The 12,532-nt window shown below is 50.5% G+C and overlaps 1 protein-coding gene across 2 annotated transcripts in view; it reads right to left on the reverse strand.

The window, feature by feature from the left end:
• CFAP58 (cilia and flagella associated protein 58) overlaps window positions 1–12,532 on the reverse strand; it is a 321,538-nt gene that overhangs the window by 68,851 nt on the left and 240,155 nt on the right. For both annotated transcript variants that reach the window (XM_063962655.1, XM_063962656.1), the window contains one exon: window positions 9,235–9,354. In XM_063962655.1, the coding sequence (XP_063818725.1) occupies window positions 9,235–9,354 (120 nt within the window). The remainder of the gene's footprint in view (window positions 1–9,234; window positions 9,355–12,532) is intronic.

Genomic DNA, 12,532 nt, shown 5'->3' on the forward strand with positions numbered 1-12,532 from the left:
GTGTGTATAAGCGGCTCTGCTACCTGTGGCCATTTGTGTATAAGCGGCTCTGCTACCTGTGGGTATTGTGTGTATAAGCGGCTCTGCTACCTGTGGCCATTGTGTGTATAAGCGGCTCTGCTACCTGTGGGTATTGTGTGTATAAGCAGCTCTGCTACCTGTGGCCATTGTGTGTATAAGCGGCTCTGCTACCTGTGGGTATTGTGTGTATAAGCGGCTCTGCTACCTGTGGCCATTGTGTGTATAAGCGGCTCAGCTACCTGTGGCCACAGCACTTTGGTATCTTATCTACAGTGCATTGCTGTTACTCATCTGGTACTTCATAATGCAGACACTAGCAGTATATACTACACTATGTTATTCATTGTGCCCTGCGGCCACTCTGCACGCCCTCACAAAGGCCTACGCCCCTTTGACAATCGCACGCCCTCCCCCCTTACAATATTTACCCACTGCCATAAAAAAAAAAATCAGGTATTACTCCATCTAAAAACAATTATAGCACAGCTGAAGCCCGTGCAGGGGATAACGGGTCGTAGCCTCTTGCAACGGTATTTACTGTCTAACCCATTGCCTCTCTTTATCCTCTCCTTACCACCCTGCCTCTCCCTATCCTTTACCATCGCACAGCGTTTCTGTACATTCCCTTTCTCCCTCCCCCCTACGCCTCTCTATCTTATCTCAACCGGACACCATTTCTGTATGCCCTCTATACTGCCCTGCGTTTCTGATTCTGTTATCTACCGCCCTGCGTATGTTCAAAGGCGTGCAGAGGTTAACGGGGCGTAGCCCCTAACGACGGTGTGAAGAGCGCCCATAGGGCGTGATGAATCACCTAGTACTTCATATATATGTAGCGTTCCTTTAAAATAGTGTCGTTGATCAGGACCTTAAGAGCAGGTATCGAGGGGCCACTGGGGGCCATCCACAACCTCGCGATACACACCTTTGCCAAGGCACATATACTGCGAGCATAGAGGCCCTCCGGGCTGGAAACAAAAACAGAACATCCCATCCCCAGAATACAAAACTGTGGGGTGAGCATGGCACCAGCTATTCCTGTATTCTCCATAACCGACCTGACTCCCGACCAAAACGTCCGCAGCAACGGGCAATCCCAAATAAGATGCCAAAAAGTACCCATAGCCACCCCACATTTAGGGCAGTCACCCGAGCGACCCGTACCAAAACTAGCCATTCTAACCGGGGTCATATACGTTCTATGCAATAAGAAGAATTGTATTTGTTGATACCTAATGGATTTGGTAACCTTGCTCGGATATTCCAAAGCAAGGGTCCAGTCCTCTTCAGTTATGGGGCCCAGATCCTCCTCTCATTTTCCACGGAGACTTGTCAAAGGGTCTGTATGGATTTTAGCAAGAAGATAACCATAAGCAAGGGAAATCATCTTAACTCGACCCAACGTACTTACAAAGGTCTTAATGGGAAATGGAAGGATCCCGGGGGGAGAACTAGCAAATTGGGACTGTAGAGCATGTCGAAGTTGAAGGTATCTGAAAAAAATAAGATTTTACTTACCGATAAATCTATTTCTCATAGTCCGTAGTGGATGCTGGGGACTCCGTCAGGACCATGGGGAATAGCGGCTCCGCAGGAGACAGGGCACAAAAGCAAGCTTTTAGGATCACATGGTGTGTACTGGCTCCTCCCCCTATGACCCTCCTCCAAGCCTCAGTTAGGTACTGTGCCCGGACGAGCGTACACAATAAGGAAGGATCTTGAATCCCGGGTAAGACTCATACCAGCCACACCAATCACACCGTACAACTTGTGATTTGAACCCAGTTAACAGTATGATAACAATGAAGTAGCCTCTAAAAAAGATGGCTCACAACAATAATAACCCGATTTTTTTGTAACAATAACTATGTACAAGTAATGCAGACAATCCGCACTTGGGATGGGCGCCCAGCATCCACTACGGACTATGAGAAATAGATTTATCGGTAAGTAAAATCTTATTTTCTCTAACGTCCTAGTGGATGCTGGGGACTCCGTCAGGACCATGGGGATTATACCAAAGCTCCCAAACGGGCGGGAGAGTGCGGATGACTCTGCAGCACCGAATGAGAGAACTCCAGGTCCTCCTCAGCCAGGGTATCAAATTTGTAGAATTTAGCAAACGTGTTTGCCCCTGACCAAGTAGCTGCTCGGCAAAGTTGTAAAGCCGAGACCCCTCGGGCAGCCGCCCAAGATGAGCCCACCTTCCTTGTGGAATGGGCATTTACAGATTTTGGCTGTGGCAGGCCTGCCACAGAATGTGCAAGCTGAATTGTACTACAAATCCAACGAGCAATAGTCTGCTTAGAAGCAGGAGCACCCAGCTTTTTGGGTGCCTACAATATAAACAGCAAGTCAGACTTTCTGACTCCAGCCATCCTGGAATTATATATATATTTTCAGGGCCCTGACAACGTCTAGCAACTTGGAGTCCTCCAAGTCCCTAGTAGCCGCAGGCACCACAATAGGTTGTTTCAGGTGAAACGCTGACACCACCTTAGGAAGAAACTGGGGACGAGTCCGCAGTTCTGCCCTGTCCGAATGGAAAATCAAATATGGGCTTTTGTAAGACAAAGCCGCCAATTTTTACAATCGCCTGGCCGAGGCCAGGGCCAACAGCATGGTCACTTTCCATGTGAGATATTTCAAATCCACAGATTTGAGTGGTTCAAACCAATATGATTTGAGGAATCCCAACACTACGTTGAGATCCCACGGTGCCACTGGAGGCACACAAGGGCTGTATATGCAATACTCCCTTGACAAACGTCTGGACTTCAGGAACTGAAGCCAATTCTTTCTGGAAGAAAATCTATAGGGCCGAAACTTGAACCTTAATGGACCCCAATTTGAGGTTCATAGACACTCCTGTTTGCAGGAAGTGCAGAAATCGACCTAGTTGAAATTTTTTCGTGGGGCCTTCCTGGCCTCACCCACGCAACATATTTTTACCACATGTGGTGATAACGTTGTGCGGTCACCTCCTTCCTGGCTTTGACCAGGGTAGGTATGACCTCTTTCGGAATGCCTTTTCCCTTAGGATCCGGCGTTCAAACCGCCATGCCGTCAAACGCAGTCGCGGTAAGTCTTGGAACAGACAAGGTCCCTGCTGGAGCAGGTCCTTTCTTAAAGGCCGATGCCACGGTTCCTCTTGGAACAGACATGGTACTTGCTGAAAGCAAATCCCTTCTTAGCTCCCGAGGCCATTAGTCCTCTGTGAGCATCTCTTGAAGTTCCGGTTACCAAGTCCCTCTTGGCCAATCCGGAGCCACGAGTATAGTTCTTACTCCTCTATGTCTTATAATTCTCAATACCTTGGTTATGAGAAGCAGAGGAGGGAACACATACACCGACTGTTACACCCGCGGTGTTACCAGGACGTCCACAGCTATCGCCTGAAGGTCTCGTGACCTGGCGCAATACCTGTCCCATTTTTTGTTCGGGCGGGACGCCATCATGTCCACCTTTGGTCTTTCCCAACGGTTCACAATCATGCGGAAAACTTCCCGATGAAGTTCCCACTCTCCCGGGTGGAGGTCGTGCCTGCTGAGGAAGTCTGCTTCCCAGTCGTCCACTCCCGGAATGAACACTGCTGACAGTGCTATCACATGATTTTCCGCCTAGCGAAAAATCCTTGCAGTTTTGCCACTGCCCTCCTGCTTCTTGTGCCGCCCTTTCTGTTTACGTGGGCGACTGCCGTGATGTTATCCCACTGGATCAATACCGGCTGACCTTGAAGCAGAGGTCTTGCTAAGCTTAGAGCATTATAAATTTGCTCTTAGCTCCAGTATATTTATGTGGAGAGAATTCTCCAGACTTGATCACACTCCTTGTGTGACTGCTCCCCAGCCTCTCAGGCTGGCCTCCGTGGTCACGAGCATCCAATCCTGAATGCCGAATCTGCGGCCCTCTAGAAGATGAGCACTCTGTAATCACCACAGGAGAGACACCCTTGTCCTTGGATATAGGGTTATCCGCTGATGCATCTGAAGATGCGATCCGGACCATTTGTCCAGCAGATCCCACTGAAGAGTTCTTGCGTGAAATCTGCCGAATGGAAGTGCTTCGTAATAAGCCACCATTTTTACCAGGACTCTTGTGCAATGATGCACTGACACTTTTCCTGGTTTTAGGAGGATCCCGATTAGCTCGGATAACTCCCTGGCTTTCTCCTCTGGGAGAAACACCTTTTCCTGGACTGTGTCCAGAATCATCCCTAGGACCAGCAGACGTGTCGTCGGAACAACTGCGGTTTTGGAATATTTAGAATCCACCCGTGCTGTCGTAGAACTACTTGAGATAGTGCTACTCCGACCTCCAACTGTTCTCTGGACCTTGTTCTTATCAGGAGGTCGTCCATTTTCTTTGAAGACGAATCCTCCTTTCGGTCATTACCTTGGTAAGGACCCGGGGTGCCTTGGACAATCCAACGGCATCGTCTTGAAACTGATAGTGACAGTTCTGTACCACGAACCTGAGGTACCCTTGGTGAGAAAAAGCAAATTTTGGGACATGGAGGTAAGCATCCCTGATGTCCCGGGACACCATATAGTCCCTTTGTTCTTTGCTATCACTGCTCTGAGTGACTCCATCTGGATTTGAACCCTTGTAAGTGTTCAAATTTTTCAGATTTAGAATAGGTCTCACCTAGCCTTCAGTACCACCATATAGTGTGGAGTAATACCCCTTTCCTTGTTGTCGGAGGGGTAATTTTATTATCACCTGCTGGGAATACAGCTTGTGAATTGTTTTCAATACTGCCTCCCTGTCGGAGGGAGACATTGGTACAGCAGACTACAGGAACCTGCGAGGGGGGAAACCTCTCGACATTCCAATCTGTACCCCTTGGATACTACTTGTAGGATCCAGGGGTCCTGTACGGTCCCAGCGTCATGCTGAGAACTTGGTAGAAGCGGTGGAGGGCTTCTGTTCCTGGGAATGGGCTGCCTGCTGCAGTCTTCTTCCCTTTCCTCTATCCCTGGGCAGATATGACTCTTATAGGGACGAAAGGACTGAGGCTGAAAAGACGGTGTCTTTTTCTGCAGAGATGTGACTTAGGGTAAAAAACGGTGGATTTTCCAGCAGTTGCCCTGGCCACCAGGTCCCATGGACCGACCCCAAATAACTCCTCCCCTTTATACGGCAATACATCTTTGTGCCGTTTGGAATCTGCATCACCTGACCACTGTCGTGTCCATAAACATCTTCTTGCAGATATGGACATCGCATTTACTCTTGATGCCAGAGTGCAAATATCCCTCTGCGCATCTCGCATATATAGAAATGCATCCTTTAAATGCTCTATAGTCAATAAAATACTGTCCCTGTCAAAGGTATCCATATTTTTAGTCAGGGAATCCGACCAAGCCACCTCAGCTCTGCACATCCAGGCTGAGGCGATCGCTGGTCGCAGTATAACACCAGCATGTGTGTGTATACTTTTTAGGATATTTTTCAGCCTCCTATCAGCTGGCTCCTTAAGTACGGCCCTATCCGTAGATGGTACCGCTACTTGTTCTGATAAGCGTGTGAGCGCCTTATTCACCCTGAGGGGTGTTTCCCACCGCGCCTTAACTTCTGGCGGGAAAGGGTATACCGCCAATAATTTTCTATCGGGGGAAACCCACGTATCATCACACACTTCATTTAATTTATCTGATTCAGGAAAAACTACAGGTAGTTTTTTCACCTCACACATAATACCCTTTTTTGTGGTACTTGGAGTATCAGAAATATGTAACACCTCCTTCATTGCCCTTAACGTGTGGCCCTAAAAGAAAATACGTTTGTTTCTTCACCGTCGACACTGAAATCAGTGTCCGTGTCTGGGTCTGTGTCGACCGACTGAGGTAAATGGGCATTTTACAGCCCCTGACAGTGTTTGAGACGCCTGAACAGATACTAATTTGTTCGCCGGCCCTCTCATGTCGTCAACCGGCTTGCAGCGTGTTGACATTGTCACGTAATTTCCATAAATAAGCCATCCATTCCGGTGTCGACTCCCTAGAGAGTGACATCACCATTACAGGCAAATTGCTCCGCCTCCTCACCAATATTTTCCTCATACATGTCGACACACACGTACCGACATACAGCACACACATAGGGAATGCTCTGATAGAGGACAGGACCCACTAGCCCTTTGGGGAGACAGAGGGAGAGTTTGCCAGCACACACCAAAACGCTATAATTATCCAGGGACAACCTTTATATAAGTGTTCCTCCCTTATAGCATTTTAATATATATACATATCGCCAAATCAGTGCCCCCCCTCTCTGTTTTAACCCTGTTTCTGTAGTGCAGTGCAGGGGAGAGCATGGGAGCCTTCCCACCAGCCTTTCTGTGAGGGAAAATGGCGCTGTGTGCTGAGGAGAATAGGCCCCGCCCCCTTTTCGGTGGGCTTCTTCTCCGGAGTTTTAGATATCTGGCAGGGGTTAAATACATCCATATAGCCTCAAGGGCTATATGTGATGTATTTTTCGCCATACAGGTATTATACATTGCTGCCCAGGGCGCCCCCCTCCAGCGCCCTGCACCCTCCGTGACCGCTGTGTGAAGTGTGCTGACAACAATGGCGCACAGCTGCAGTGCTGTGCGCTACCTGATGAAGACTGAGAGTCTTCTGCCGCCTGGTTCCGGACCTCTTCATCTTCAGCGTCTGCAAGGGGGGTCGGCGGCGCGGCTCCGGGACGAACCCCAGGGCGAGCCCTGTGTTCCGACTCCCTCTGGAGCTATGTCCAGTAGCCTAAGAATCCAATCCATCCTGCACGCAGGTGAGTTGAAAATCTCTCCCCTAAGTCCCTCGATGCAGTGAGCCTGTTGCCAGCAGGACTCACTGAAAATAAAGAACCTAAAAACTTTTTCTAAGTAACTCTTTAAGAGAGCCACCTAGATTGCACCCTTCTCGGCCGGGCACAAAAACCTAACTGAGGCTTGGAGGAGGGTCATAGGGGGAGGAGCCAGTACACACCATGTGATCCTAAAAGCTTGCTTTTGTGCCCTGTCTCCTGCGGAGCCGCTATTCCCCATGGTCCTGACGGAGTCCCCAGCATCCACTAGGACGTTAGAGAAATATGAGTTAGGTAAGTCAAACTCATCCTTCAATTGTTGGAAGGATTTAAATATATTATCTGTATATAGGTGAGAAATGGAAACCACTGATCTAGGAGCCCAAATCGCCCTCCCTTCAAGCGTATGCAGTTCGGGGAGCCATCTAGAGTACCAGAGGGGGGTGTCCGGGTCCAGACTGTCAAACCGTAAAAGGTCCCTCAGGGCCTGCCAAATCCGCAAGGCCTGAAATATAATTAGGGGAAGGAATCGAGCTATGCTCCCACTCATGTATCTAGGCTGTTTAACAGGAACCAACACTGCAGGTCTGTCTCACACAGGAACAATGACAGATAACGTTATAGACGCTGGTGCTGGGTATTTATAACAGGATATACTGGAGTTTAGTGGGTCACGTAATGGGTGTAAATTAGTCTTATATACAAGTGCACGCCTTTCTGCCCGTATGCGGAGTGTAAGATGCCTTCTGGTTGGCAGCAGTCGTGTATGCATCTGGTTTACACCGGGCAGAGGTCACAGGTTGCGCCCATGTTGCGATTACACTACAAAACCTGTAATACAGCAGAAACAGCTCATCTCATATACGTATAAAACACGCCCACTAACAGCACAGCAACCAATAAGGTAACCAATCAGTGTCAGTAAAGCGTTCACAAACAGCCAATCACAAGTGGTTGCCCATCGCTTGCACCTGCTCATGACCAAGGGGGTCATTCCGAGTTGATCGCTAGCTGTTTTCGTTCGCAGCGCAGCGTTTAGTCAAAAAAGCGGCACTTCTGCGCATGCGTAAGCACCGCAATGTGCATGCGCGACGTACTTTCACAACAGCCGATGTAGTTTCACACAAGGTCTAGCGAAGCTTTTCAATCACACTACTGGACGCAGAGTTATTGGCAGGAAGAGGGCGTTTCTGGGAGGTAACTGACCGTTTTCTGGGAGTGTGTGGGAAAACGCAGGCGTGCCAGGAAAAACGCAGGCGTGCCTGGGGAAACGCAGGCGTGGCAGGCCGAACGCAGGGCGTGTTCGTGACGTCAAAACAGGAACTAAACAGTCTGAAGTGATCGCAAGGTAGGAGTAGGTCTGGAGCTGCTCAGAAACTGCACAATCTTTTTTTGTAGCCGCTCTGCGATCCTTTCGTTCGCACTTCTGCTAAGCTAAGATACACTCCCAGAGGGAGGCGGCTTAGCGTTTGCACGGCTGCTAAAAGCAGCTAGCGAGCGATCAACTCGGAATGAGGGCCCAGGTGCAGAGGATACAGCTTTCCCAGACATACATGTGCTTTATTCCCGCTCTGCATTATGCCAGACCCTTCACACCGGGTACACAGGGCCTAATTCAGTAAGGATAGCAAATTCTGATAATTAGCAGAATTTGCAATCTTTAGGATCACATGCTAGGGGCCGCCCATCGCTGGGCAAGGCCCCCCAGCATACTGACCGCCGCCATCCCCAGTTCAACAAGCTGAAATTGCGAACGCATCGCAATTTTTGCTTGTTTGCATGAGTCCCGGCACCATGTACTTGATCATGGTGGCTGCGTGTGACGTCACGCAGCCGCCATGATCATGCCCTTGACACGTCCCCGTTTACTCCGCAATACCCCTGTGCATCCGGCTCCGCCCCCACAACACTCCGACTCCCTGGAAATGGAGCGTTGCCACCCCCCCCCCCACCCCCCGCGCGCGCGCTCGCGTCCGTCTCTGCCTGATTGATAGGCAGAGGTGATCTCATATTCTGCGGCCCCCCAAGCAGAAAATGTGGGCGCATGCGCAGGACGGGCGCTGCATCTTTTTCTCAATAATTCCGGTTGGATCGCACACAGATATACAAGTGTCATATATCACATTAATCAGCGCAGTCTCTTCGTGCATCCTAGTCATATTGCATTGCGATAACGACGCATTTTTGGCAAAAAACAACAGACAGCCAATGCTAGAAGATTCTCACGCGACCTGGTGTGACAAGAGGGGCTGTTTAGAGTGACTGCGCAGAGATGTATGAGGACACATCTGTATGAACACTTCCCAGGGGCGGAGCAGCGCAGACGGCGGGTACAACACAAGGAAACACTACACGCACATGTTCCGTACGGGAATGGGTAATCTGGTCATGTGCCATGATGTGGTCATACAGGTGGGTACTTGCCTTTAGCTGCTTCGTCTTTTCCCGTAGGGTGCGCTGATAGAGTTGAAGCTGCTCGGCGGCTTCTGGGCCTGGCTGCCGCGCCAGGATGTGCTTCAGCTCCACATACAGCTTCTCTTTTTCCTGCAAGACACAATGAAGAGAAAACATTATCGCTGCAATCCTGGGCAGGGGGAAATATATAACACTGCCCCCTGGTGACCACACCGGTGCCCCGGCGGCTGTGAAGCTGCTTTTCCTGGCGCTCCGGTGTTTATCCACGAGCTAGAGATGGCAACTAAATGATGGAATAGTGTAAACAATGAGGGTTTGGTATGCTCTGTGACTGGCTGCTGATCGGCTCACTACACCCATCTCTTCCTGTGGAGGCAGGAATATCGGGGAACACACCTACAGGAGGAATTACTGCACCCCAGTGCTGCATTTACAGCGGCACTGGCCACACCCACATATCACTGGTCACACAGCACTGGTCACACCCACACATCACTAGTCACACCCACAAGTTACTGGCCACACCCACAAGGCACTGGTCACACCTACATATCACTAGCCACACCCACACGGCACTGGCCACATCCACACATCACTGGTCACACCCACACGGCACTGGCTGTACCCACACAGCACTGGTCACACCCACACATCACTAGTCACACCCACAAGTTACTGGCCACACCCACAAGGCGCTGGCCGCACCTATATATCACTAGCCACACCCACCCGACACTGGCCACACCCACACATCACTGGTTACACCCACACGGCACTGGCTGTACCCACACAGCACTGGCCACACCCACACATCACTAGTCACACCCACAAGTTACTGGCCACACCCACAAGGCACTGGTCACACCTACACATCACTAGCCACACCCACACGGCACTGGACACATCACTGGTCACACCCACACGGCACTGGCTATACCCACACACACTGGTCACACCCACAAGTTACTGGCCACACCCACAAGGCGCTGGCCACACCTACATATCACTAGCCACACCCACACGACACTGGCCACACCCACACATCACTGGTCACACCCACACGGCACTGGCTGTACCCACACAGCACTGGCCACACCCACACATCACTAGTCACACCCACAAGTTACTGGCCACACCCACAAGGCGCTGGTAACACCTACATATCACTAGCCACACCCACACGGCACTGGACACATCACTGGTCACACCCACACGGCACTGGCTGTACCCACACACACTGGTCACACCCACAAGGCGCTGGTCACACCTACATATCACTAGCCACACCCACACGACACTGGCCACACCCACACATCACTGGTCACACCCACACAGCACTGGCCACACCCACACATCACTAGTCACACCCACAAGTTACTGGCCACACCCACAAGGCACTGGTCACACCTACATATCACTAGCCACACCCACACGGCACTGGCCACATCCACACATCACTGGCCACATCCACACATCACTGGTCACACCCACACGGCACTGGCTGTACCCACACAGCACTGGCCACACCCACACATCACTAGTCACACCCACAAGTTACTGGCCACACCCACAAGGTGCTGGTCACACCTACACATCACTAGCCACACCCACACCGCACTGTCCACACCCATACAACTATGGACACACCCACACGGCACTGGCCACTCCCGAGCATCCTCTGCCTCTCACAATAGGCCCTTGATCATTTTCAGTCCTGGGCAGGCCTGGCCCGACGCATACGCGGGGTACACGACCGCACAGAGCGCCAGGCTGAGGAGGGCTCTGCTGCTGACCGTCACTCACACTGTCAGTGTCTACACCACCGCAGCCACCCGCCGTGCCTGGAAACAGATAACCCATCAGCTGTGCGTGTTCCCGCTTCTAGCCCTCCCGCCATGCCAGGGAACAGGGGGAGGCAGTGATGAATTGGTGCCACCCCCTGTTGTAAAAGGGTTCCTGCTGCTAGCGCATGAAATCCAGCCTCAGCCCACAGTGTCCGTGTGCTACGTCAGGCAACCAGGGCGTAATGGGGTAGGAGCAGGGCCGGCCCAAGCCTAAATTTTTTGGTAAGCGAATATAGATTTTGGCGCCCCCAACCCCCACCCCCCACCCATGGTTGATGGAAAATATTATACACACAAAAGCTTAAAGCGCATTAAGCGAAATATGGGTGAAATCAGCTGCCTACCATAAAGTTAAAACTTAAAGGGCAAAACCATTAAATAAGTGTTTTCTAATTAATCTAACTTTTAAAAATTGGGGTCCTACCCATCCTTTTCTGGGTCCCATCGGAATGAAGGTTTTTATTAATCTTATTAATTGTTCAAATATAAAAACAGAGACTTGATTTGGACACTACAAAGTGTTGAAAGGGGAGGAGGGGGTGACAGTGCTGCTGGGCTGTGTAGCATGCAGGACACTGCACCAGAGCTGTAACTAGACATTTCGGTGCCCTTTGGCAGAAAGTAAATTGGTGCTCCCCCTCCATATTCGAGTACAAGGACAGTGCGCGCCTAAGGCACGCACCAAAAATTTAGGGGCGTGGCTTCATGGGAAACGAGCAAGGCCACATAATAGTACCAATTCACATTACACCACACAGGTAGAGCACGTTACACACAATGCACCAGGTAGAGCACGTTACACACACTGCACCAGGTAGAGCACGTTATACACATTGCACCAGGTAGAGCACGCTATACACATTGCACCAGGTAGAGCACGTTACAAACAATGCACCAGGTAGAGCACGTTATACACATTGCACCAGGTAGAGCACGTTACACACAATGCACCAGGTAGAGCACATTACACACAATGCACCAGGTAGAGCACGTTACACACACTGCACCAGGTAGAGCACGTTATACACATTGCCCCAGGTAGAGCACGCTATACACATTGCACCAGGTAGAGCACGCTATACACACTGCACCAGGTAGAGCACGTTATACACACTGCACCCGGTAGAGCGCGTTATACACATTGCACCCGGTAGAGCGCGTTATACACATTGCACCCGGTAGAGCGCGTTATACACATTGCACCCGGTAGAGCACGTTACACACATTGCGCCAGGTAGAGCACGTTATACACATTGCACCAGGTAGAGCACGTTATACACATTGCACCAGGTAGAGCACGTTATACACATTACACCAGGTAGAGCACGTTATACACATTGCACCAGGTAGAGCACGTTATACACATTACACCAGGTAGAGCACGTTATACACATTGCACCAGGTAGAGCACGTTATACACATTGCACCAGGTAGAGCACGTTATACACATTGCACCAGGTAGA

This window comes from Pseudophryne corroboree, chromosome 3 (assembly GCF_028390025.1).
Source record: "Pseudophryne corroboree isolate aPseCor3 chromosome 3, aPseCor3.hap2, whole genome shotgun sequence".
Taxonomy (NCBI): domain Eukaryota; kingdom Metazoa; phylum Chordata; class Amphibia; order Anura; family Myobatrachidae; genus Pseudophryne; species Pseudophryne corroboree.